Consider the following 24,683-nt stretch of genomic DNA (forward strand, 5'->3'; position numbering starts at 1 on the left):
TGCTTCTAGCTCCTACTTAATGATGGCTGTGCAAAATAGTTGGCCTCTTCTTTTCACGTGACATTTATATGTACAAAACTTTGTTGTTGGTCTAGCGAAAAAACGGGTATTTTGCGGACAACATGTAGCAAAGGGGAGTCCACACAAGATGGTTAATGTAAATTGGATTTCATTTAAGTTAGAACAGAACCGATTCAACAGAAACAATTGCTCTTTTTCGGTTAACGGTAAATTAAGCGTTGGGATACGCCCTTGATTAAATAGTATTATAACTGTACTATAAAGGTCCTTGAAATAATAAATATAATATAATCAGAAATTACTCGTTGTGCTAATCGCTTGTAGTAAAATAATTTAAGTCGCAAGGCAGAGTTGTTGTTGTTGTAACAGTACAATCATTCTCCATAAATGTAAATGACGCCGGGTTCATACTCCTTGGCCGGATATAAATCAGATCCTTCCGGACTGTACTTGTAAATCTTTAATTCAAGTCAAATAAGTAACTCAAAAAGAAAAATCTTTAAAAAAAAGGGAATTTCAGCAGCAAATCTTTACACTTTTATTGAAAATAATTTTCGATAACATTAATATGCATTATTTGATCAAACATTCATATATTTGTAAATTTTCTATACAAATAGTCCAAAAATACTCGATATGTAAAATATAAAAAAGTGCGAGTTTAAAAACTCTTTAAATACATGTATAAATTTTATAAATGAATCGTGTATATTTAAATAGCGTTCACATACATATTTATTTAGTAGTATGTATGCATACATCTCACTTAAATGCCAACAGGTTTTATAATAAGTTTTGTTAATAGTAATAACAGTAAAACAGCAATTCGTTATTTCTAGATCTGGTGTGGTGTTTTCCTTTTCTTTAATTTTAACATGTAATGGAAGATTATATTTATTAATAGAATATACGCGGGAGTGCAAATGTTTACTTTTATAATTATAAAAATAATACTTTAGAGTTAGTAAGAAACGAAATATTGATAGTTAGCGTTTTTACGAAGTTTTAGCTTTGAAAGAAAATTTGCTTAGAAGCCTTACTTGCAATGATGCGTACCCATTACATCCGAGCCTTGTTTAATAATTAATTGTAAGTAAGGCAATCATTATATTGTACTTTTTTTTTTGTTAATATTTGTTAATTGTAGTAATGTAAGGTGAGAAGTGTAATAATCCTAACAAATAATAGTTTATGACAAACAGTGAATATGGGTATGATCGAATCAAGCTTCAACAATTGCGGGGGCATTACTTTTTATAGATTTAGTTTTAGATACATAGCATCACGTTTTAAACAATTTTAACACGTTTAATGTCAAACCTTCTATCAACAAAATCTTGACAATCTGTTTCTCAATACTAGCAAAACAAACGCAATACAAAAGATTTTTCTGCGCAATTAAGATTGGGGCGGAAAGTAAGTAAAGTTTGTAATAAATGCAATTTTAATGGTCACTGAAGTATATTCATTGTTATTATCGAATATAAAGCTCGACAGGATCCAAGTTGTTGGTCAGTTGTCGATTGGATGAAGTTTAAGTTTGATTTAAAAAAGAAATCGATTCTTTAGAGAAAATTACTGGGCAAAAAGATATATAAATGAAAAGTACCGACTTTAAAGAAACATTTTGAATATAGCCCCAATCTACATATACATTAATATCTCACCATTTATTAAATAGGTTCAAAATTCAATACTTTTTTTCTTTTTCTTTAAAATGTTACGTTCTATGCTAAATTAATTCTGTAATATTAGAGCAGATTATCAGTATAAGAGTACCAAGTAACAAGGCTGCAATACTGTGGTATTTATCGCATAGCTCGAACACACCCTATGCTTGTAAAAAATTAGACACATCTTAAATAAAAAACTTAAAATGGATATGTTAAATGCAAAAAGAGTGGACAATTCAATAATTTTGACATACTAACATGGTTGAATGTAGATGAAACTAAAGTAGAAAATGTTGTAAACTAAGGCAATAAAAAACGTTTATAGTTGAATATATGTATGTATTTCGGATCGTTGTGTATTTTTGGATTCCGAAAGTAGATGGAGGGAACCAGGACAATTTTTCACATTTAATTTAAAATTGACTTTCTTCACGCTTGGTAGTCTTTGATGTAACTGTTTCCGTTTCCCCATTAGTCTTTTCATGCGATATACTAGTGATTATTGATTTGATGACCACAGAGCTGCTATTGGTTTCCGTTGTATTACTGAAATTAGAAGAGTTAAACATTAAATATGTCGAAAATATAGCAGTTTCATAAAAAAAGTGTCGGCTGGTGGAGATCCGAAAAAACGTCACTCAATGAAAACGCAGATAAAATTGTGCATTTTTTTTCTTCTTCTAAACGAAAAGTAAGGAAGGAAGTTACCAATAGAAAGTACTTTTAAAGGGAGTTTTCTTCTAGCAGACCCCTCGATTATATTCTTTGAATGTTGAATTCTGAACAATCTTTTTAGTCGTTTAGTTTTCTACGAGGCAAACTATGTGTTCACTTCTCGATAAACTGAATGTTTGTTTAAAATTCAATAAATAAATATTTTTGAGATCCTCAAGTCAAATTCGACGAATTTGAAATATCATTTACGTTGATCATTAATTAACTCATAACAAAAATTTTCCCTAAGTTCAAAACAGCACTAATTATTTCTTTATAACATGTGTCGTTTCAGTTGTAATATAAAATGGAACGTATGGTAAATTAACAACCAGTAACAAAAGTTCCGGTGACTAGAGTGGAAGAGCAGCGCTTTATTTAACTGAGTTAAAATTGTTTAACCGGTAATAGAAGAAGAAATCTATGATAGAAAAAACTCCAAGGAAATTACCTTAAAGGTGCCAAATCCATTAAGTTCGGTATGTTAAAATCGGTGACATCCTTCATATTTGCACTGGTCAAAGTTTGATTAGTTTGTGTGCTTAATACAGACAGTCGACCTGAAAGAAATTCAAGATAAGAGAGTGTAATTACAACTCGATTTTTTTTAAATCATTTATCTCTTTTGCGAAAGCGATTTGTACAAAAAAACTCACTAAATGTGTCCACCTGTTTTATTATAAAATATCCATTTCCTTATGTTCGTCATAGTATAAATATAATATGTAGTCCTGATTTTAAAATGTGGGTTCAGCTTTTAAAAATTATTAAATATTAAAGAGTTTTTGTGGATTCCTAAAAAAATAAACCAATGCATAGTTAAATTTTATGAGCATTTTGGACCGTGTACAGATAAACTCGTAAAATACGAATTAAGACAAATACAAATTTTTATTGTTTCTAAAAAATGTTTTAAGTTGCACCAACAATGCTAACTAATAGAGACGAACACAAGGCGTATTTATGTAAAATCCCACATGGTATGTTCCGGCATTGCTACTTCAAATATCCCCCAAAATAAAAGAACAAACCAAAATTGGAAAATGACATAGTCTATGATAAATCTGTATTAAAATGAAAATAACTAAAACAGGCACACAAAAATTTTGTATAACAAAATATGAATACAACCAGCACCACTGCCAAATTTGTATGTCAATTTTACTTACCGACAGTTTCTTCAGTGGTCGTGGTGCATAAAGTAGTTGTTGTAGCGTTCAGATGATCTCGCACCGAGTCTACAGTTATATCGCCGATTGAGCTTGTGATTGTTTCATTGGCACGATTCGGTGAATTGTTCTCAATAGCTGAGCTAACACCATTGGTTAAACCGATGCCTCCCTTCTGCAGATCGGTGTCAACTTCAAGTGGTTTTGTCCCATCTTTCGATACTGGCTCATGTGAGTGCGTTGCTGAAATCGAACTCGTGGCATCAATACATTCTTGGTTTTCATCAGCGTTTGTGTTAATTTGTTCGCCATTAACAACCAATTCTTCCACTTCGATGCCGCCTTGTGGTGTTACGACTTTTCTTGCCGCTAAAGAGATGCGTTGCAGTTCAGAAGATGAAAGCATATATAATGCTTCACCACCATTTGTAAAGCAAAGTGATGAAATGCCACTAGAAATAATATTTTAACTAGATTTTTTTTATTTCTATATGCTTTGGTATGAAAGTTTATTACCTATAAAAAGTCGAGTGTTATATAAATAGAGGACCACGCATTTTAAAGCGTATTTGAACGACATATACGTTTTGTAACTACCTCTGTGCTGTAATTCAGCCTATGGATCCATCTGACACTCGGTTTTTATAACTGTGAAGCGCTACTGTTTTTACGCTATGAGACGCTTCGAAAGAGAGCTTGACCTAAAAATCACTTCTATGTCCCTCACAACTTAAGACCATGCTGCCATTTTTTGCATATTGAATCCTTGTCACTTGTACAAACGGCGGTTATTTTAAATATACGACATGAAATATATGTGTAAGAAGGGACATCTCTATCAAATATCTTTTGCTGCGTTAAAGTTTTCCATCTTGCGTAAGAATTATTGACAAAACACGCAAATATTGTAATTTGGATTTAAAAATGCCTGTTCGTAGTCGGCGGCCGCCGTAGCCGAATGGGTTGGTGCGTAACTGCAGTTCGGTAATACCCAGGTGCGAAACTAAAGAATGTACACCAAATGATAGAAAGTTTTTTCTGACCCACGGCAGGCAATTGCAAACCTCCGAGTGCATATCTGCCATGAAAAAACCATCTGCCGTTCGGAGGCGGCCTAAAGTTGTAGGTTCCCCCATTTGTGGAAAATCACAAAAACGCACACCACAAATACAAGAAGTTCAGCCAAACACACAACAAAGTTTGGAAGCGGCAATTATATACTTATATATATATATACTATATTTATATAGATATGTTTTTGGAAGCGAATGAAAGGAAATTTTTTAAAAGAAGCAAAATCAGTCTTCCGACAATTACAACTATTCCCCGTCTAGCATTTTGGAAACGTTTAATTTCTAATCGACTAATATCTAGGCATCTAAAAAATATCGTCGAAGGAAACTTTTTTGGTACAGTGCCTTATACTCGGAACTGGCGGTTAAAGGGCTAGCCAAAGAGTCTGTATGAAAAATTTCATGAAAATATTTAGCTTTTTCTTTACATTATCTCGTAGTTACCTTATACGTACGTAGAGGCTATCAAAGATATAGTATTTGGTCATTCCCTCGACAGTCCAACTTATATTACTATATGGTACCGAAAACTCACTTCAACAGCATTCCCTAAACATATACGGAGAATATTATATGGTGTTAACCCGGGATTTGTCGCTAGGCAAATACATACACAAACGGTCTGAACCGGGTAAAAATTACCACATAATATATAGGTGTACAAATAATTATATATTTATTTTACTAGGGACCCTGAGCTCAATCTATTTGAAAGCTTTAAGAACACGGAATTTTTTTATGTATGTATATTAAGATTTCAAACAAGCTTGTAGAGCACAATATACAGTTCGAATACACCCGTACTTACATTTCTTTAATTGTTCCCTTTTTTTACTTACTTAATGTCCTCGCGTCTGATGGCTGCGGCATTTAGTTGACGTTTTAATTCTGGAACCGAAAGAGCCATTATATCCCCCATATTCGTTAGACAAAGCAACGCCATTTCCTGATATAAGCGATCTCCTCCACTTCCTCCACTAGTATTGGCTGTATCTTGGGCATTCTCTTGTGAACGTGCTGGAAGCGATTTGGAAGGGCTACCGCCAGAACCGTGCACCAATAAATCAGCTGGCAAACGACATGAGAAGGAAGAAAAGTGTATACGTCGTACACGGGCCCCCTCATTTGCAGTTAGTTTATACTTGTTGATCGGTTTTAGTTGTGGCAGTGAGAAAACTTTAAATTGTTCTTCGGATGCAATCAACAATCGATGCGGTGGTGAAATCGGACTTTTATTGCTTTGTTGGTCAACTGGGTAGCCATTATGATCGAATATAGCGATACCAACTACAGGTGCGCGATGCTTCAATTGAATTTCTTTCGCCAGTTGAGCGGATACGCGTCGTGGCTGCGTAGCTGCTGTTGTAGCCGCTGCGTTATCATTCACAGGTGGCATATTAGTAGCAGCTGTTTGAGCGGCTGGCAAATGTAATAAAAAAACTGATACCGTGCTTGAGTTTGTGGCTGACCACAATGTGGGCGATGTTATATTCACTGCAATTTTTCAAAATATTTATTACTATCGAACCCATTTGTTTTACATATATTATTACCATTGGTTATAAAAGTCTTGGCGAATTGTAAACAGCGGACCATAGAACCCATACCATCATCTGTAGAACGAGCTTCTACTTGCCGTTCGATCGGTCGTGCTTCCAACTTGAAAAACAATTTATAAGTAATTTTATTTGTTTTTGAAATATATTTAATCTAAGTATAGCAGTGAAAAGGTTATACGTGAATACAGGGTATGAAAAAAATGTTTAATGTGGTAAAAATATGGATCCGAAGAAGCAAAAAGGTGTTAATAAACCTGGATCCGCAGCCTACCAATTTTGGAAAGTTATTCTTTTTTATGTCCTTTATTACCTGTTAAATGTTTTTATTACTCCTTTTTTACTTGGTTTTTTTATCATAATTGCCCAATGTTTTGTGAAACTACACTGCAAATTTTAACTTTTTCCTCCTTCCAATATACCAATACAGGGTGCGCCAACTTTTATGTCGGTATGACAACATTGAATAACTTTGATAAAAAAACAACTGATTTGTAAAAGTGAGGTATTTTTATTTGGTTTGGTTATTTACGATTTATTAAAACTATTTTTTGAACACAATATCGATCAAGTCGCCACCTTTATTAGCAATCACAAAATGCAATCTTTTTTCTGCGTTTGTCATCACCTTGTCAAGCATTTCGGATTTTATAGCGTCGATTTCGGTTATTTCGGTGCGATCCATGGTTGAAATTGTACTGAATTGACGTATCGAAAACATGTATGTTGAAGTCGATCCGTTGGTAAATGACAAAGTTATTCAGCGTTTACATACCGACATAAAAGCCCTACCTAGTGAACAGTCTATCTATGACGCACCCTGTATATGTTATCTTTTTTTAATTTTCATAAAAAAATATATTTAGAATTAAATTTTTAATTAAAAAGTAAAAGTATTTGTCGGAAATATCCCTAAAGAGTTTAGTAGTGCAGAAAGAATTATGGTATCTTTTTCTTCTTTCATCAAAACTCTTTTTCAATCTTCAAATGCTTAAAATTTTCGGATGTGATAAATTTTCCACCAAGACCCTTCACAAATATTTGCTCTTTATGGCCCTTTTTACCCAATGCTGGTCTTAATTTCCACTAATATTTTCAAAAAAAAAAAAAAAAAAAAAAAAAAAAAAAAAAAACAGAAGCAGGGATATTATGTTCATGAATAAAATTAACTACTAATTGGGAATAATGAGAGGCCCGTGAGCAAAAAGCAATAATCATAAATATTAGTGTTATTAATATATTATTTATTAGCAAAATATGTAGATATTAAACCTAACACTTTGATATATTTCGAAGAGATACCTCAAGTCCCGCAAGAGTAAAAAAAATTCCTCCCTACTGAAATGCTTCGAAAATTAGGATTCAAACCATCTAGCCTTTACTACTCTAGCTGAGTAGTTGGTAATGAAATTTCACGAGAGAGTGGCTACAGCTAATTCATTTATGGCAATGATAATGACTTCCAGGCTTATATTATTAAAATCATCTTCAATATCCAGAAAGGCTACAAGACATAAATCTTTTACACCAGGAGATTTTTCGATTAATCACGTAGGATGAATAAAGTTCTCAATCAAATTCCCTGTGAATCCGATATTTGGTATTATACATTACTTTCACTGCTTCATTATTACTTTTTATTATAAAATAATTTCCAATGAAGTTGGGATATTCTGAGAAATGAATTCACAAGAAATTATATTGGTTAGTATTCACTTAAATTTAAAATTGTGAATTCGACGCGTACACATTAAAATTATGATTCATAATATAATATTAACATTAAGGAGCTTATAGATGAGCTAAACAGGTAAAAAAGTGTTGAAGAAAAGATTGTTCTGATTTTCTTATCTCGTACTCCATCATATTTAGTTTTTCCGGAACACGAACCTATTCAACTTTTTTTATTAAAATCATATATGTATATTTTTATTAGAATCATATATGTATAGAGGATTGGAATCGCCACGTTAAATAACTCTAGTGCAAATCTCTCAGTTTCTATTGAAACAGCCGCAAATGTAGTTAACACCTTAATTTTTTTAGTTTTTCAACAAAACAAATTTTATTTGTTGGTTAAATTGACAGCTGTCAGCAGGAAAGTTCATTTTTAGGGTGAACTCATAGCGGAATTATATAGTACGAAAGTATGGAAGTGTGTGGAAAAGACAATTACTTGAATTTTTTGTCCTGCACATATAAGATTGAAAATTACTTTTAGGGATATTCCTCAGTACGAAAAATAATTAAACCATATAAATTAATTTAAGCATATCACAACGTAGTAGGCGTAGAGAGAGCATTCTCGTTTTATTAAATTTTTAAAATATTGGAAATTGAATAAAAATTAAATTAAAAAAAAAAAAAAAGTGCGGTCACGTTAGAGCAGTCGCTTGTGCAGTATTTTGTGTCAATCTCAAATAACACTCGATCAAATGTTTTTTTTACGTGCCAAGGTGCCACCAATTATTAAATCAAACTCTCTTTATAACACCGGTCATAAACTAATTTACTTATTTTTGACAAACCACTATGGAAGAAGACCCCGAAAGGGGCAGACGCCATCTTAGGCGAAGAACCAAAAACTAAACGAAAAGCCTACAATGTAAGCAACCAATATGACTTTCCAGCGCTAAAAACTATCAAACCCGCAAGCACCCAACAAAACCTATCATGCGCAAAATTTTATTAATAAAAAGCAAAACCGAGAAATCAATTAAAACATTCAATATTTTCGCAGTCAGCAAAGCACTATAATCGATAACAACAGAAAAACCTTTAGAAATATCATTCACTAAAGAAGGAGACTTACTTATTCTAGTTAAAACTCAACATCAGGCGAATAAATACCTTAAAGCAACACAATTATCAAATATTTGCCATATATCTGTCTCTCTTCACCCAACGCTCAATATCTCAAAAGGTGTAATATATTCCGGATTATTAAAAGACTTAAGCGAAGATGAAATCGTAGAAGGTTTGAAACAGAAAGGCGCGGTAGAATACAAAAAAATCAAAAAATACATAGAGGGACAACTCACCAACCCCCCTCTGCACATCGTTTCCTTCAGCACCTATACCCCACCAAAAGAAGTGAACGTAGGATGGCTTAAAATAAAAGTTGAGCCATATATCCCATCTCCTATGCAATGTAAAAACTGCTTCATGATCGGTCACACACTAAACATTGCACCTCTGATTCAAAATGCAATGTATGCTCATCTAGTATTCACTACTCCACGCCTTGTTCAAAAGTATTGTGCATAAATTGCAAACATAACCATCGTTCAAACAACAAACAATGTCCCACGTATAAAAAAAGGCAAGATATAATAAAACATAAAATTTTAAATAAATGCTCTTTTAAGGAAGCTATTGAGTCAGTCAACAAATTCAACACAGACTACAGTAAAAATGTACTTGATGAGAGAGAGCTGATGAAGCAATTCAAAAAAGAATTAAGGAACCTCAAACAACCAAAAACGAAAACAACAACTATGTAAAACACAACTCACAACTACAATCCGCTCCCAGAGCATAAGCTGCGAATCAAATAACAAAGAAACACAGATCAATTATCAACCAACTCTGCATTAACATCAACCCAATTACACTTAGATCCGAATCTCTTACAACTTTATTAACAATACAAATTTCAGTCCAAATAGTCAGTCCAATAACTTAACAAACACACCAATGGCCACAAACATACACGTCCCACTCACTAACATAGACTCCACAAATTCCACAATAGAAGACAGTGAAAAAATGCAACAAAACTAAAACAACTTCCTCTCACCTATAGATTTTATCGTTATACGTTAGAAGAGTAAGTACAATTTAAACTTCAATATGGTACTTAAAGTTCTCCAGTGGAGAACCACAACAATTATAAAGAATACCACAACAATTATAATGAATTATGCTTACTATTAAAAGAAAATAACTATAAAACCGTTGCAATCCAAGAAACCCACATTAAAGAAAGCCTTTCCACAAAAACAGCCAAAAATTTCTATATGTATGGAAAGAAGAACATTACAACAAAAGAAAACGCTAAACGAGGAATCGCTGTTCTTGTTGCTAATAATATTGAATATACTCCCTTTGAGCTACACACTCAGTTACTTGCAATCGCAATCAAGATAAAATCCAAAATGAATTTTACTCTACTAAACATATATTCACCACCAAACGAGCAAATTGCTGAGCATGATTTGCACGAATTCACTTCACAAATAAATGAAGCTATGCTAATTGTAGGTGATCTAAATGCTTGGAGCCCGTTATGGGGATCTCCAAGGTTTAACAATAAGGGCAAAAATGTCACGAAATTTATTCGAAATACTAACCTTATCATCTTAAACGACAAAAGTCCTACCCATTGGTCCACGCACCTCACACTCTCACACATTGATATTTCCATGTGCATTCCACCACTAAACATTGCATCCCTCGAAATAGGTGATACGCTGGCAAAAGCATGGTCAAACCACTCAAAAGACGCTAACTTTTCAGAAAATTTCACAGGGCAAAAAAATCGTTAAAAACTCAATAAGCGTAGTCTATCACCTAAGTAAAAAGGCGAAAGCTATAGAAGAGCCTTTCACATTGCACGAACTCGATGGCTGCCTAGCTTCACTAAAAGGAAAAACACCTGGCCAAGATAATATCCCCTATGAGTTTATAAAACAACTTCCTTCAATTGGCAAGCTCAAGCTATGTGAACTTTACAACCTCATTTACAATACACACACTATACCACAACAATGGAAAATTTCCCTTGCTGTACCCATACCGAAACTAAACAAGCCAAAAAACCTGACAGAAGGGTATAGGCCTATTTCCCTTCTATCTTGCCTATCAAAAACCATAGAAAAAATGATCTCTTGGAGACTTATGTGGTATCTTCACACAAATAAGTTTCTGTCAAGTAACCAAACCGCCTTTAAGTCCGTAACCAACACATTAAACGCATTACTTCGCTTAGACGAATACATAACCAGTAGTATTTCCAGCAGAAACCACACATCTCTTATATCCATAGACATGGAAAAGGCATTCGTCAGAGTTGGTTTACACTCCATAATGGATCAACTTTTAGCTTGGAAGTTAGGTCCAAAAATAATAAACTACATTAAAAACTTTATGCTAAATCGAAAATTCCGGGTTAAAGCAAACCAAATTATAACAGATTGTTGGAGAATAGTTTGCCTCAAGGTTCCCCCCTATCTGTCACTCTCTTTCTAGTAGCATAATTTTATAAAAAATTAACGAAAAAATTTAGCAAAAAGAATTTTGCTAATATGGTAAAAAATTAAGTGACTTATTCACATATGTGAAAACAAGTTTATTCATTTACAAGTACATCTCTCAATCGTTTCTTTCTCGTGCTAACCGGCGCCAGTTGGACACACCAAGTGAAGCCAAGTCCTTCTCTACCTGATCTTTCCAACGCAAAGGCGATCTCCCTCTTCCTCTGCTAATACCAGCTGGTACCGCATCGAATACTTTCACAGCTGGAGAGTTTGTATCCATTCGGACGACATGATCCAGCCAATGTAGCCGCTAGATCTTTATTCGTTGAGCTATGTCTATGCCGTCGTAGAGCTCATACAGCTCATCGTTCCATCGCCTGCGACATTTGCCGTTGCCCTCGTCCAAAAATCTTCTGCAGAATCTTTTTCTCAAACCCTCCAAGCGTCGCTTCATCGGATGTAGACATTGTCCACGATTCTGCGCTATACGTTAGGAGGGCATGATGAGAACCTTGTAGAGTATTAGTTTTGTTCGTCGAGAGAGGCCCTAACTGCTCAGTTGTCTACTTAGTCCAAAGTAGCACTTAAAAGTACATACATTCGTAGAATTCATACTGAAACTCAAACTCTATTTGAGGAAAATCAATTTGATAATACAATTCAGGATATATGCTTGATATTGTCATTCGTCAAATTGTAATTGAAAGATTCTAGAATTTAATAGTTGGCGTTAGAATGTATATATTGTATTTTGCTATACACAGTAGCAATTTAACATATAAATGTAACAAATTTCCATCTAGAGAAAATTGTCTGATGACATTATAAAATATTTCGGAACGATCTTTCATATAATACTTTCATACATTCAGTAAATATATTATTATACAAAAAAAATACCTAGCTAGGAACTGATAATAAACTGATAATATAAATAAAAATAAATCTAACAATCTAAAATTATTTGGTAAAATGCCAATAAGACAAAAACAATAAAACGTGGATTAAACAATAAACGTTGGACTTAAGATTTTTCGCTTCAAGGTACACTTACCGTTGTTGGAATTTGTGATGGATTGTTTCGCGTAGAACGGCCTTTACGAAGTTTTCGGAACGACTCACGTAACGACTTTTTAAATGATTTGCGGCGGGACAATTGCTCTCCTGCGCCTGTTAAATCTGTATATGGATTTTAATAATTATACTAAAATAATATATATAATATAATATACTTAATATACCATTTGGATTCAGAGTGCAACGATGAAAAACTGGTAAAAAGGTATTGCAATCAAATAAAACAAGGCCGTGTGCAGTACCTCCAGCTACCAAACCCCAATTCGCCTCCAGAGACAAGCATGTTATGCTTGCTGGTGGAAGAACTTGTAAAACGCCTGTTATTTCTACACCGGCATCGCCCACAGGATCTGCATCCGGGTCAAGCAAATTTTCACGTACCGTCAACTGATCGTGTCCCTTCCAAACGAAACCATCACGATCACTTACTAGATTCATAGAACTCACTTTAAGTGGACTATTTTCAAGCTCGTTGATACCAAAGTTAGCAATAACTATTTGACCAGCGGTGCCTCCGACAATCATCCGTCCCGTGTTTGGACACAAAGCTATTTTTTTTACCGCTAAACGGGGATCATCAGAATAGGGATCGAATAGACCTGCTTTTCGAAATGGTGGTTCTGAATTATCCAAAGGTTCTGTCGAATCCACCGGAATGTCATCTTGGTTCTCATGCCTGTTGATAATTAAAATTTAATCTGAAGTCTTATTTTTGGTTTATTTTAAATATATATATATATTCACCCAAACAATGGCGCAGTTCTAAAATTGTAAAGAGGTTTTAAAACAACATCAGTACAATCCCAAAATTTTACTGAACCGTCTTCATGGCCAGTCAATAGTATTTCATACAGTCGTTCATCACTGTCAATATCATCAGGCAGTTCTGCCTCCAAAATGCCGCCATTTATTGGCCATTCTATGATACTGCACTCTGCATCTTGTTCTTCTCCTGCGTGCACAATTTTATCATAGACATCCTGTTTGACTTGGGATGCTAGATGATTGCAAGTAACCGCGGAAGCATGAACAGAATGAAGATATGGGGCCTTAATAACAGGAATTTTGGAATCAGTTAAATCATAAGCACAGAACTCTTCCTCGAGTAATACAACCAGGACTTGGACATTGTCCGTATTATTTTGAAACGTCACAAAAAAATCGATAACTTTCGAAGTGAAGTCTAAGCACACTTTACTGCCGTCGCTTGAATGTACTGATACACAGTTATGATCTCCATAAGTTGAGCGTGGCATGCCACCAGAAAATATAACAACATCAGCGGTTCTTGAAATTTAGGATAACAAATGTATAGAATTTTGCGAATCAAATATTTTGAATAAACTTACCCGCGCTTGCCTTTATAAAGCTGATTTATGCTTTTGCAAGGATCTGGCCCATAAGGAACGTAGTTGACGTTTTTTGGGGCTTCAGCGTTGGTCAAATTCCAAGAGGCGTAGGAGCCATCAGCATGATACCAAGTAAACTGAGTTCCAGACGCATTCACAAATAGACCTACGCTCTGTCCATGACCTGGTGCAATGTACGCGCGCACAACTAAAGATGTTTCTAGATCCCACAACACACAAAGTCCACGATTGTATGCAATCAACAGCTTATTGTGTGCGTTCGGTAATTGACGTATTGACTCAATAGCACCTGGATTTAACTTGTATGTGGAGGGTACTTGCTCGAGAACAACATCGTGATATATTACAGGTTCACGAATTGCGAACGAATTCAGGTCAAATTGATATATATTGCCACCTTCAGTTCCAATCCATACGATGTCTTTATTTAACGAACAGCAAAGGGACGACACTTTCTTCAATTTTCCGTCAAAAGGTAATGTCTTGATGGCAACCAGCGTTGCACCAATAGGCTCCCATAAAATCAAATGATTTGAGGCAGTCAACGAGAGTACACGCCCAGTACCGTATACCCATTCTAAAAGCTGCACGTTGAGTTCGGCCGCTGAATTGCTTATTAACGTGTGTTGCCCGTAGAACTCTACACCAGGCTGACCGAATACCTTGATTGCACCTGTTTGTGTGCCTATGGCCATGAGTTTGGATATCGGATCATAGGCAATCGCAGAAGGTTTGTGAGGAAATCCATGTTGTACTGTCTAAAAAAAAGAAACCTTTAATACTTTATATGTAGTTTGGAAATAATCGAAGTACACAACTTTTAATAAATGTTATACGTGATTCGAGCATGTCCCTCGGGCGTCCGTTTTAGAAAGAAAATCGCCGAACATGCAAAACTCTTGCCTTATTTATGCCTCTCACAAACAAACTAATCATGCTATATTGCTAAAACCGTCAACATATCTTCGAGACGAGTGTACCAACATAAAAAAAAAAATAATAATCGAGTCAAATTTAGCCCGCGAAATTTGTCCTTGTTTTTTGGACAAACCTCGTATAGAAATTTTGAAGAGAATATGTGAAATAATGTAATGTAATAGTGTAAAGTAATGAATAAGTAATTGTAAATGTGGAATTTAGTTGAATTCCAAATAAAAAAATAAAAAAGGCTTAAAAAATTTAAACTTTTTACAAACCAATTTTCACAAAACGATTTTCTGTATACGCCAGTGCTTTTATAGAATATTTTAATGTTTGACATTTATTTTTTTAATTTTTATAATGCGCCACCTCAGCGCTTCAATTAGATATTCTATTTTTTTTTTCTCTAATAGCATAACTACAAATATGAATGAGTACTCGTATATATACAAATTGGCACTTGCAAACGATAATGATATCACTTCGCAATCAAAAAACATTAAATTTTTAGTATTAGTACACATAAATGGGCATTAATTACGAACAACGGATGTTCTGTATTTGAATCTTATGCACAGATACTGAAGCAAACTTCCTTTGACACACAAAGAGGCGCAAGCAATCTAACTGTGTTAAAATGATGTTATTTACAAAATATGTACGAGTATGTATATATCTTGTATTTGTTCATAATGTTCTTCGAAGCACAAACGATACCTGCCGCGCTGTGCAGCCTCTTCTACAAGGTGAAGTCCAAAAGCGTGGCGTCATAAAATGTTTTCGATGGTGCCATCTTTTTAATGGGTTAGTGCGTTGGAAGTTACATCCCTAGCTGACTTCCAGTGAAAGCTTGGTGACATTCGGTTCAGTGGAAGCGAAGTTATTGCGTCTAAAGTGTCAGTATGTTTGTGTCATCGGTAAAAAAATGAGTTTCGAACAAAGAGCTAATTCGAATTTTGTTTTAAAATCGGTAAAACGTGTAATTTGGGTTTACAAAAGGTCTGTGCACGTTTCATTCCGCACAAGTTAACTGGGGACCAAAAATTGCTCAGAACTCAACATTCGAAAGACCTCATTAAAGAGGCGAGAAAAGACGCTAACTTCCTTTACAACATTGTAACGGGTGATGAAACGTGGAGTTTCCTACATGAACCTGAAATTAAGCGTCAAAGTACCGAATGGAAGGCCCCAGCGAGCCACCACCCAAAAAATCGCGTCTGGTGAAGTCAAAAATCAAGTCGATACTCATTTGTTTTTACGATTCCAGGGGAATTGTCCACAAGGAGCTCGTACCAACGGGTCAAACTGCCAATGCAAACATTTTGAAGCATTTGTTGCACTGCATTCGGCGAATTCGCACTGAATACCGCGAAGGAGGAAGCTGCCGCTTATTGCATGATACCATCTCATCGATCCACTCTTATGACTGATTTTTTGACTAGAAATCGCATTTTAACCATCAATCACTCACCGTATTCGCCTGATATGGCTCCCTGTGGAAATTGCATTTGGCCATGAAAGGAAAAGGTTTTGCGTCTGCAGAGGCCATCTTAAAGGCTTGTACCGACATCCTGAAGGACATTCCGGTCAATGACCTGAAACACTCTTTCGAAAAGCTTTGAGATCGCGCGAAACAAAGTATCGAGGCCAAAAGGGGACTATTTTGTATAAATAAACTCGAAGTTATCAGAACAAAGCTCCTGTCGTTTCTATTTTAGCTCAGTCTTGTTTATTTTGGACTTCACCTTGTACGCGCACCTTGTTTTTTGAAACCTCCCGTATAGATAACATCGCGAAACTGCACAGAATTCGAACAGACGGAAAGCGTCCGTGGGTGCCGGTTCTACGTTACCAGAATGACTCGAGTTTTTCCCGACCAATGGCTGCCGCCCTATTAAACTAGCCCTGTCTAGTTTGCCGCACCTCATCCCCAATATATCGTCACAGGAGCAATCCCACGCAGCATGTTTGCTCCAAATACTTCTCTTCAGGGCAGCTATCGAACCGAACTCTGGGACCAGAAGTATTCTATTTCTGCATATGCCACAAACGGCTCCACCCGACCTCCACCTTGGTTAGGAGCAATAAGTGCAACGGGTGGTTTCACCTTAAGACCTGCTCAGGCTTTAAAACACAGGGAGTGGTTCACACGGCACGTCCAACTGCCGCCACTAATCAAATCTCAACGGTTAGGAGCCCACAGGTGCAACACAACTCTCTCTCTCTCCGACCCTCAACCCTCCTGCCCCAACCCATTGCGGGGACAAACTAGCAGCTCTTGGTCTCCCGCACGTTTTGCTCCGTGTGTCAGACCAGGGTTTCTCGGAACCTGACAACATTCAAGTGCAATTCTTGCAATGGCTGGTGCCACTTTGGAGGTGCTCTGGCCTGCGCACCACCCGTGAGTGAACACGCGACTACTTTGCCCCTGCTGCAAAGCTCTGCACCCGTAACCATCCGCGGTCACGCGGCCGTCCGTTGGTAGTAGGTGATTTCAATGCGCATCACGATCTTTGGCACTCAAGCCTGCAAAATGATCGTAGGGGACATCAATTGGCAGAGCAGATAAACGACTCGACATTCAGCACCGTAAACGACGACGCCCCCACCAGGGTAGTGGGCAATAGCAGCTCGCCTGATAGCACAATTGTTAGCGCCGGTGTGATAAATAGCATAACCTGGCGACCTATGCTATCGCTTGCATCAGACCATTTGCCCATTATCATCTCGATCGAGAAACCTGCCGACTTTGTTTCCGCGTATCACAAGTCATACATCAACTTTAATAAAGCTAATTGGACCAGATTCGCTGAATTTACTGAGAGCACCTTCGCCGCTCTCCCCATCCCCAACGATGAGCGCGCAGGCGAACCAGCATTCCGCAAAGTGATCACAGCTGCCGCGGCTCGCTTCATACCCGCTGGACGGATCCGGGGCATACGTCCCAATTTCCCAGCTGAATCAGCTGTCCTGGCAAAGGAGCCTGACTACCTACACCAGGATGCTACAGTGAATGCTATTAAATGCGTGGTAGTATTTAGGCGGCCGCCGTAGTCGAAAGGGTTGGTGCGTGATTACCATTCGAAATTCACAGAGAGAACGTAGGTTTGAATCTCGGTGAAACACCAAAATTAAGAAAACCATTTTTCTAATAGCGGTCGCCCCTCGGCAGGCAATGGCAAACCTCCGATTGCATTTCTGCCATGAGGAGACTCTTACCACCGTTTTAAGTACCCAGCACGACACTAACCACATTTTTACATGCCCCATCAAACCCACTTCATCTAACACCTCTCTCCCTCTGGACCCAACCTGTCGAAACAGCAAGTTCCCTGGGCCTACCGTTAGATGATCTAGACGAAAACGACAGGTGATTACACTACACTGACAGGGCAAAGTTACTGCTACAACAACGGAATTCGAAAAAAGACACCAAAAGTGTGGTACAAATATTTGGAACCAGGAAGTGAATGCTTTTATTGGCAATAGAGCGTAAAAGTAGGTGACGAATTCATCATAATGATCTGGTATATATGTTGGCTCTGTAAGACTGTTACTGAAAAACTTGACTTTTTAAATAAAGACCATCAGGTTCTTGTCCGCATTGTTCAGGCTAGGAATAGATCTTGTCCATGGTATTGTACAATAATAACCCCGCGTTACACACATTCTGTCCTATGAACCAAATATACTTTTTCGGAAAGGAGATAAAAAATAAAAATACACGTGTATCGGCGATTTTCATGTACACGTCACAATTTTTTTTTTGAATTTTATAACTTTAAACGAGCAATTCTTGTATGCATATCTGTATAGCCACACGATCTCAGGATTAGCTTAACGGATTTGAATGAAATTGGCCATACAGATAGTGTATCACATTTCTAGACTTTTCACCTAGGTGTTGCCACTGACAATGTTTCACAGGGTTGCCACCTGTTCGAAATTAAAAAAAAAAAAAATTCCATGAGATATGCCGATGTGGGTATCAAAAGAAAGGTATTTCACTCCGCATTACAATAGAGATATAAAACCTCGAATTTTTTTTATTAATTTTATTATATTAAAATTAAAAATTGTTGCATTAAAAATTTTCCCTCAAGTTATGCCGAAAATTTAAAAAAAAAATTCTGACGTGTACATGAAAATCGCCGATACACGTGTATTTTTATTTTTTCTCCCCCTTCCGAAAAAGTATATTTGGTTCATAGGACAGAAAAAAAATTCGTTTTTGTAACGCAGTGTAATACTTATACACTTTTAACATTCGTTTATAAATATCCGTTGTTTTTAAACCTTCCAAAAATAAAAATTCAATTACTGAACGATACTTGATTTTTTTCATGTAGAAAATGCTGTGACACGTCAATACTAAATGGCTTCAACATTCGTTTATAAATATCCGTTGTTTTTAAACCTTCCAAAAATAAGAATTCAACCACTGCACGATACTTGATTTTTTTCATGTAGAAAATGCTGTGACACGTCAATACTAAATGGCTTGGAAGCAAAGAATGAATTGACAGTGTGAAATGTATTAATTTGAAGATTGTACCAACATATGTACATACATAACAAAAAAAAAAAATAAAATGCAGTTTGTTAGAATTGTTCAAATATTTTCAAATTGACCAAATATACAGTGGTGGTCCAGTATAGCGAACGTTTGAACGATATAACGAATACTTTTTAATGCAGCTTTGAGTCTTCGGGCAGGTTCGGTGGGGTTTCTATTACCTAATGTGATGCAAAAGAAAATTGTATTACAAAAACAAATTGTTGTCGGCATTCGAACAAGACGTTGGCAAAGTAATAAAGTTTCTTTTAAACTATATTTCTAAGATATACGTTAAAATATATACATAAGTATATTTAAATGAGATATGGCTATATACAATTTTAATTTCCTTTCGCCTTGCAATTGCCATTCGTATCGCATTACAGAGTGGACCCCCTCACTGACTACCGGGTAAATTTCATTAAAATTTTTAGGTAGTTGCTCGAGCTCGTATAAAACGAACATTGCAAATTGGAAGCACTCGAGAATACGAATGCTTTATCTATCTAATTATCTTTGCATGACTTACAACAAAAGATCAGTTCATCAGATCACGTGCAGTTCAAAACTCTTCTTAATTCTTGATACATAAGTATTTTCGAGGAAATTTTTTAATGTGTTCATAGAAAAGATTATGGGGCTGAAAATGAATTTGCTACTGATGAATGTGGTTCAAAAATAAAGCATATTGACTGCTTCGACAAGTGCATCAAATAATCTGAAGAAAATAATGTATAACAGACCAAAATATAATATAATATATCTTTGAGAAGCTTGCACAAAAAAGTATTAAATCTCAAAATGTCTCATCTCCAAAAACAATCGAGTGTATCAGACAAACAGCAAAGCTTGAAAATTTTGACGTGGAAAACAGCTATATTTCTTTTTCTATGTTTGTTCTTTATATAAATTGTTAAGCATGAACTTTTTTCATAAATTAATGAATAAAACTTGTACTAAACATATATATTAATACCACAGTCGGGTCTACATTATCGGAACGACCTGGATTTATATCCGGCCAAGGACTGTTACTCCAGCAACATCCCTCAAACAGTGAACACGTTTTTACTGTTAAAACCACAACTAATTTTTGTTTCCGATATAACGAATTCTCAGTTTAATGAATAGTCATGCCACTATATCATTTGTTGTATCGGAGCACCACTGTTTAATTAAGTGTATATCTAAGCCGATTATACGAATTTTAAGTATTTAAATCCATGGTTTCCACGGACTATCATCACAGAGGTCCCATAAATCATATTTCTGTATAAAATCCCCAAAATTCGAGCATACTTTACATACCTATATACACATGCATGTATGTATATGAATTTCGTTGCAAGAAGTTACAACGGGTACCTTTCAATTTCTTAAATTATTTTAACTTGAAACTCATATCTTATCACTTAGTACAAGGCTTATCAGGCAATGTTTTGCCTACTTACTCACCCGCTGGTCGTTAATGAGCGCATGTGCATGTACCTATTAAGATATGTAATCAAAACCACACCCAATAGAATTGTACTTATATGAACATATGTATGTATGCTCACGTATTTCTAAAGGGTAAGCCAAAGAACTGATTTATTTCTAAATAGCTATTTGTAAAAAAAGTGGTAAAAATTCAGTATCAAGCCTTCGCGGCACGAAATTTATCACTTAACGCTTCACAAACGTTTCGAAATACCATATACTCGTATATTGTAAGTTTACTTCCATAGTTGATACAGTCTTGCCGTAAAAATTTCGGTCAAGGTAATGCATCAAACCGAAAATATTGTGCTATTGTATGTAGGCACATAATGCCGAAGAAATCAACTTGAATCAGATATCAGAGTAGTGTGGTAGTTCCCACAACCATCTGGATTTTAAACTGTTTGGTTTTGTTTTTTCTGTCAGAATAGAATTTATATTTTATATTTGTTAATGAACGAAAATTTTGGTTTAATTGAAGCTTTTTTAGTGTAAATTTGTTGTGCAAAAAAGTTGCAGCTTTCATATTTTGGGGAAACGGTATATAGAAATAAATTGATACGACCGCACTACCTATATTAATACAGCATTAACTATAACGTTTTCATTGCTAATTCGACTAAAAAATTCCCATAAAAGCTTAACCTTCCCTTAATAGGAAACTTATGCTTTTATTTATGCTGACTTCTGATATATGTAGGTATGTACATATTTTCCCCAAATTCATATAGATAGTAACCATTTGGTTCAATGGCAAAAATACAATGCCATTGCCCGCCGAAGGTCGACGGCGATTTGGTAGACACGCACCAACCCATTCGGCTACGGCGGCCGCGGTTTTTTTATAGTGCAAATACCTGACCTAATATGCACGATATTTGCGATAATGTTGAAATCTTAAAAAAAAAAAGAAGACTATATGTATGAAGACGTTGTACGACGGGGAACGAAACAGAATCCGAACATATAATTTACAACAATATGTATAATGAATCGTTGGTTTCGATTGAGGATATACAGTATGTCAAGAATGAGTTTTGGCATTGAAAATAAATTAAATTTTTCGATTTCAATAGAAAAAAATAGCAGTTTTATTTGTCTTTGACTTCTTTTTTGCACTGATTCATATTTATTCACAGCATTTAACCCTTTCGTTCCTGAATTCAAATTTCGTATATCCAACAAAAATAATTACCAAAGAAATTTATTTGTGGGAGGCCGTGGAGGGAGGAAAAGGTGTGGTTCATATATGTACCACTAGAGTTTTTAACCGGTACACATATGTACCAACAGGTACAACAAGTTACATTGTATTCTTAGTGTTATCGCTACAATATAAAGAAATATCATTTATTTTGTGTGATAAAGCTTTAAACTATCTTTACATAATGGAACATTACATTCTTCGCAAATAGTTTTTGTTCTCTTTTGAATTTATACTAACGCGCAACGACTACGTTTTCTTGTAGCACCTTCGACAGGCAGATGTAATGATGAGCCAAAATGTTTTCTCTTCTTGGAAAGACTACCCCTTCTTGGTAATGGGAGTCCTGTAGTCTTCTTCCCTTCTGCAATCAGTTCTTCAGCAAGATTCACCACATATGTAAGATAAGTAACTTTCTCATTTTTACGCCTCAAATCGTTGTAAAGTATCCATGCGTTGGTTGTACACATACCAAGGGAGTATAAAAGACTTTCTTCCACCATTTGGTAGACTTTCTATCATGATTGTAGAGGCTTATGAATTGATCAGCCCGATCAACTCCGCCCATTTTCTGTCGATAGAATGCAATTGCTTCGGGGCAGTCTATTTCCACTTTTTTTTTGAAATTTTAGTCATATTAGGTTTATGACAATTAGTCATTAACAACACTTCTTTTGTATCTTGTCACTTTGTACACATAAGTCCCGTATCAGTACACCGAAATAGTGCTTCTCCCCGTTTAAGTTTTCCTGGCATTGCTGGAACATTTTTGCGGTTAGCCATCCAAGTGCCAACAGCAGCAAAGCTAATAGTTTCCAATAAATTTACACTTGTAAAAAAGCGATCAAAGCATAGAACTACATCAGGAGCCTTTATTGTAGAAGCTAATATCTTCACAACTCTTTCTCCAAGAGTTAATGAATCAACACTTGATTCTGAACCTTTACCAACGTACACATTAAGGTCATATGCATATCCAGAATCAGCATCACAACGTAGCCATAGTTTGATACCACGTTTGACTGGCTTCAAAAGCATATATTGCATGAGTGAGGAACGGTGCTTGAATTTGCTTGCTTTCATCTATACTTTGATGTGGACTGTCTTGGCGACATTTACTAAAAGTGTGCTTCAAACAAGAAATTAAGTCATCTACATAGTAAGATTTTGATGTATTTTGAGGCTTACTATGTGCTGAAAAGTATAATCTGGAAGCAAGGACCATATATATATATGAGTCCGTTGCGGTTAAGTTGGAGAAACTTGAAGCTCATCGGGAGTATTATCGTAACGCGGTGCGAGGACGCGTGAGATTGTCTACGTTGGTCCTGCTGTGCATTCCGTAGTTGTTCTTGCGGCCTGATGGTGTCAGAGGACGGTTGCGGGTGCAGAGCTTTGCAGCAGGTCATAGCACCTTGGAAAGAGACACCAACCACTGCAAGAATTGCACTTGACTGATGTCAGAGCAGACTGTGCGGGGGGCCAAGAGCTGCTGGTTTTCCCCGCACTGGGTTGGAGCAGGAGGGTTATGCGTTGGAGAGGGAGTTTTGTTGCATCGGTGGGCTCCTAACCGTTGCACTTTAATTAGTGGCGACAGTTTGAAGTGCCGGTACATTTGACGATGGAGCCGCCTGGTGGCGGGAGCAACCCAGGAGTTGTCGATTTGTTTTGTCCTGGATCTCGTCGGAGTAGTTGAAGAGGTGTCTCCTGACGTACCTATGAGGCGGCTAGCACCCTAGTAGAAACTGTTTGCTGAGTCAAACATTTTTTTGACTCAGAGTACTCTTACCGTATGCCACTGTCAACATTTAATTGCATTTTGAGCATTTAATTCCATTTTTTAGACGACATTTGATGCAACATCTTTGATCCATTTTTCTCGATAGCAGATAATCACTGAACACGTAAAACACTTGTCTTATTTATGCCTCTCACAAACAAACCAAACATGCTACATTGCTAAAACCGTGAACATATTTTTGAGTCGAGTGTACCAACATAAAAAAGTTAATAACCGAAAGTCGAATGTACGTAGCTCGTGAAATTTGAAACCTTCACTTTATTTTTTGAACACACCTCGTATGTTTAATTTTATTTCGAAGCAATCGAAACTTTAAGGAGTATAGTAAAGGGTGTTAGGTGTTAAACAGGAGATATGATTAACAATTTTTTATGGCCGGAATTGGATGGTATTGATCGGGATAACGTTTATTTTCAACAAGACGGCGCTACGTGTTACGGGAAAAGTTTCTGGATCGTGTTATCTCTCGATGATCACAATTGGTCACCGAGATGTTGTGATTTAACACCTTGTGACTTTTTTTTGGGGCTACGTGAAACAGAAAGTCTACGCTAACTGCCCAGGGTCGATTCAAGACCTCAAGAGTTCGTGAGGCTATCGAGGACATAGGGCAGCCACTTTGCAATTCGGTTATGGAAAATTTCATGAAAAGGATATTGTCCTGTAAGCGTGGTCGTGGTGGTCATTTGCCTGATGTTATTTTCCATTATTAACGGCATACATTACTCTTTAGAAGAAAATAAACAGCCGATCATTTTTCTTTGAATATCAAAATAACATCTCTTATTGGAACACCCTTTATAAAAAAT

General features: G+C 36.1%; 1 protein-coding gene across 2 annotated transcripts in view; it reads right to left on the reverse strand.

The window, feature by feature from the left end:
- Positions 1–535: 535 nt before the first annotated feature.
- The window catches only part of LOC128865272 (lethal(2) giant larvae protein), a 34,092-nt gene continuing 9,944 nt past the window's right edge, over positions 536–24,683 (reverse strand). The window contains exons 3-11 of one of the 2 annotated variants that reach the window (XM_054105430.1): positions 13,891–14,669; positions 13,286–13,828; positions 12,706–13,217; positions 12,519–12,643; positions 6,204–6,309; positions 5,490–6,144; positions 3,578–4,029; positions 2,860–2,968; positions 536–2,240 (exon numbers count right to left, since the gene is read on the reverse strand). In XM_054105430.1, coding sequence (XP_053961405.1) covers positions 2,108–2,240; positions 2,860–2,968; positions 3,578–4,029; positions 5,490–6,144; positions 6,204–6,309; positions 12,519–12,643; positions 12,706–13,217; positions 13,286–13,828; positions 13,891–14,669 — 3,414 coding nt within the window. In that variant the 3' untranslated portion in view covers positions 536–2,107. Of the gene's footprint in view, positions 2,241–2,859; positions 2,969–3,064; positions 3,204–3,577; positions 4,030–5,489; positions 6,145–6,203; positions 6,310–12,518; positions 12,644–12,705; positions 13,218–13,285; positions 13,829–13,890; positions 14,670–24,683 lie in introns of those variants that run through there. The other variant, XR_008454778.1, reaches the window with a different exon arrangement.

This window comes from Anastrepha ludens, chromosome 5 (assembly GCF_028408465.1).
Source record: "Anastrepha ludens isolate Willacy chromosome 5, idAnaLude1.1, whole genome shotgun sequence".
NCBI lineage: Eukaryota > Metazoa > Arthropoda > Insecta > Diptera > Tephritidae > Anastrepha > Anastrepha ludens.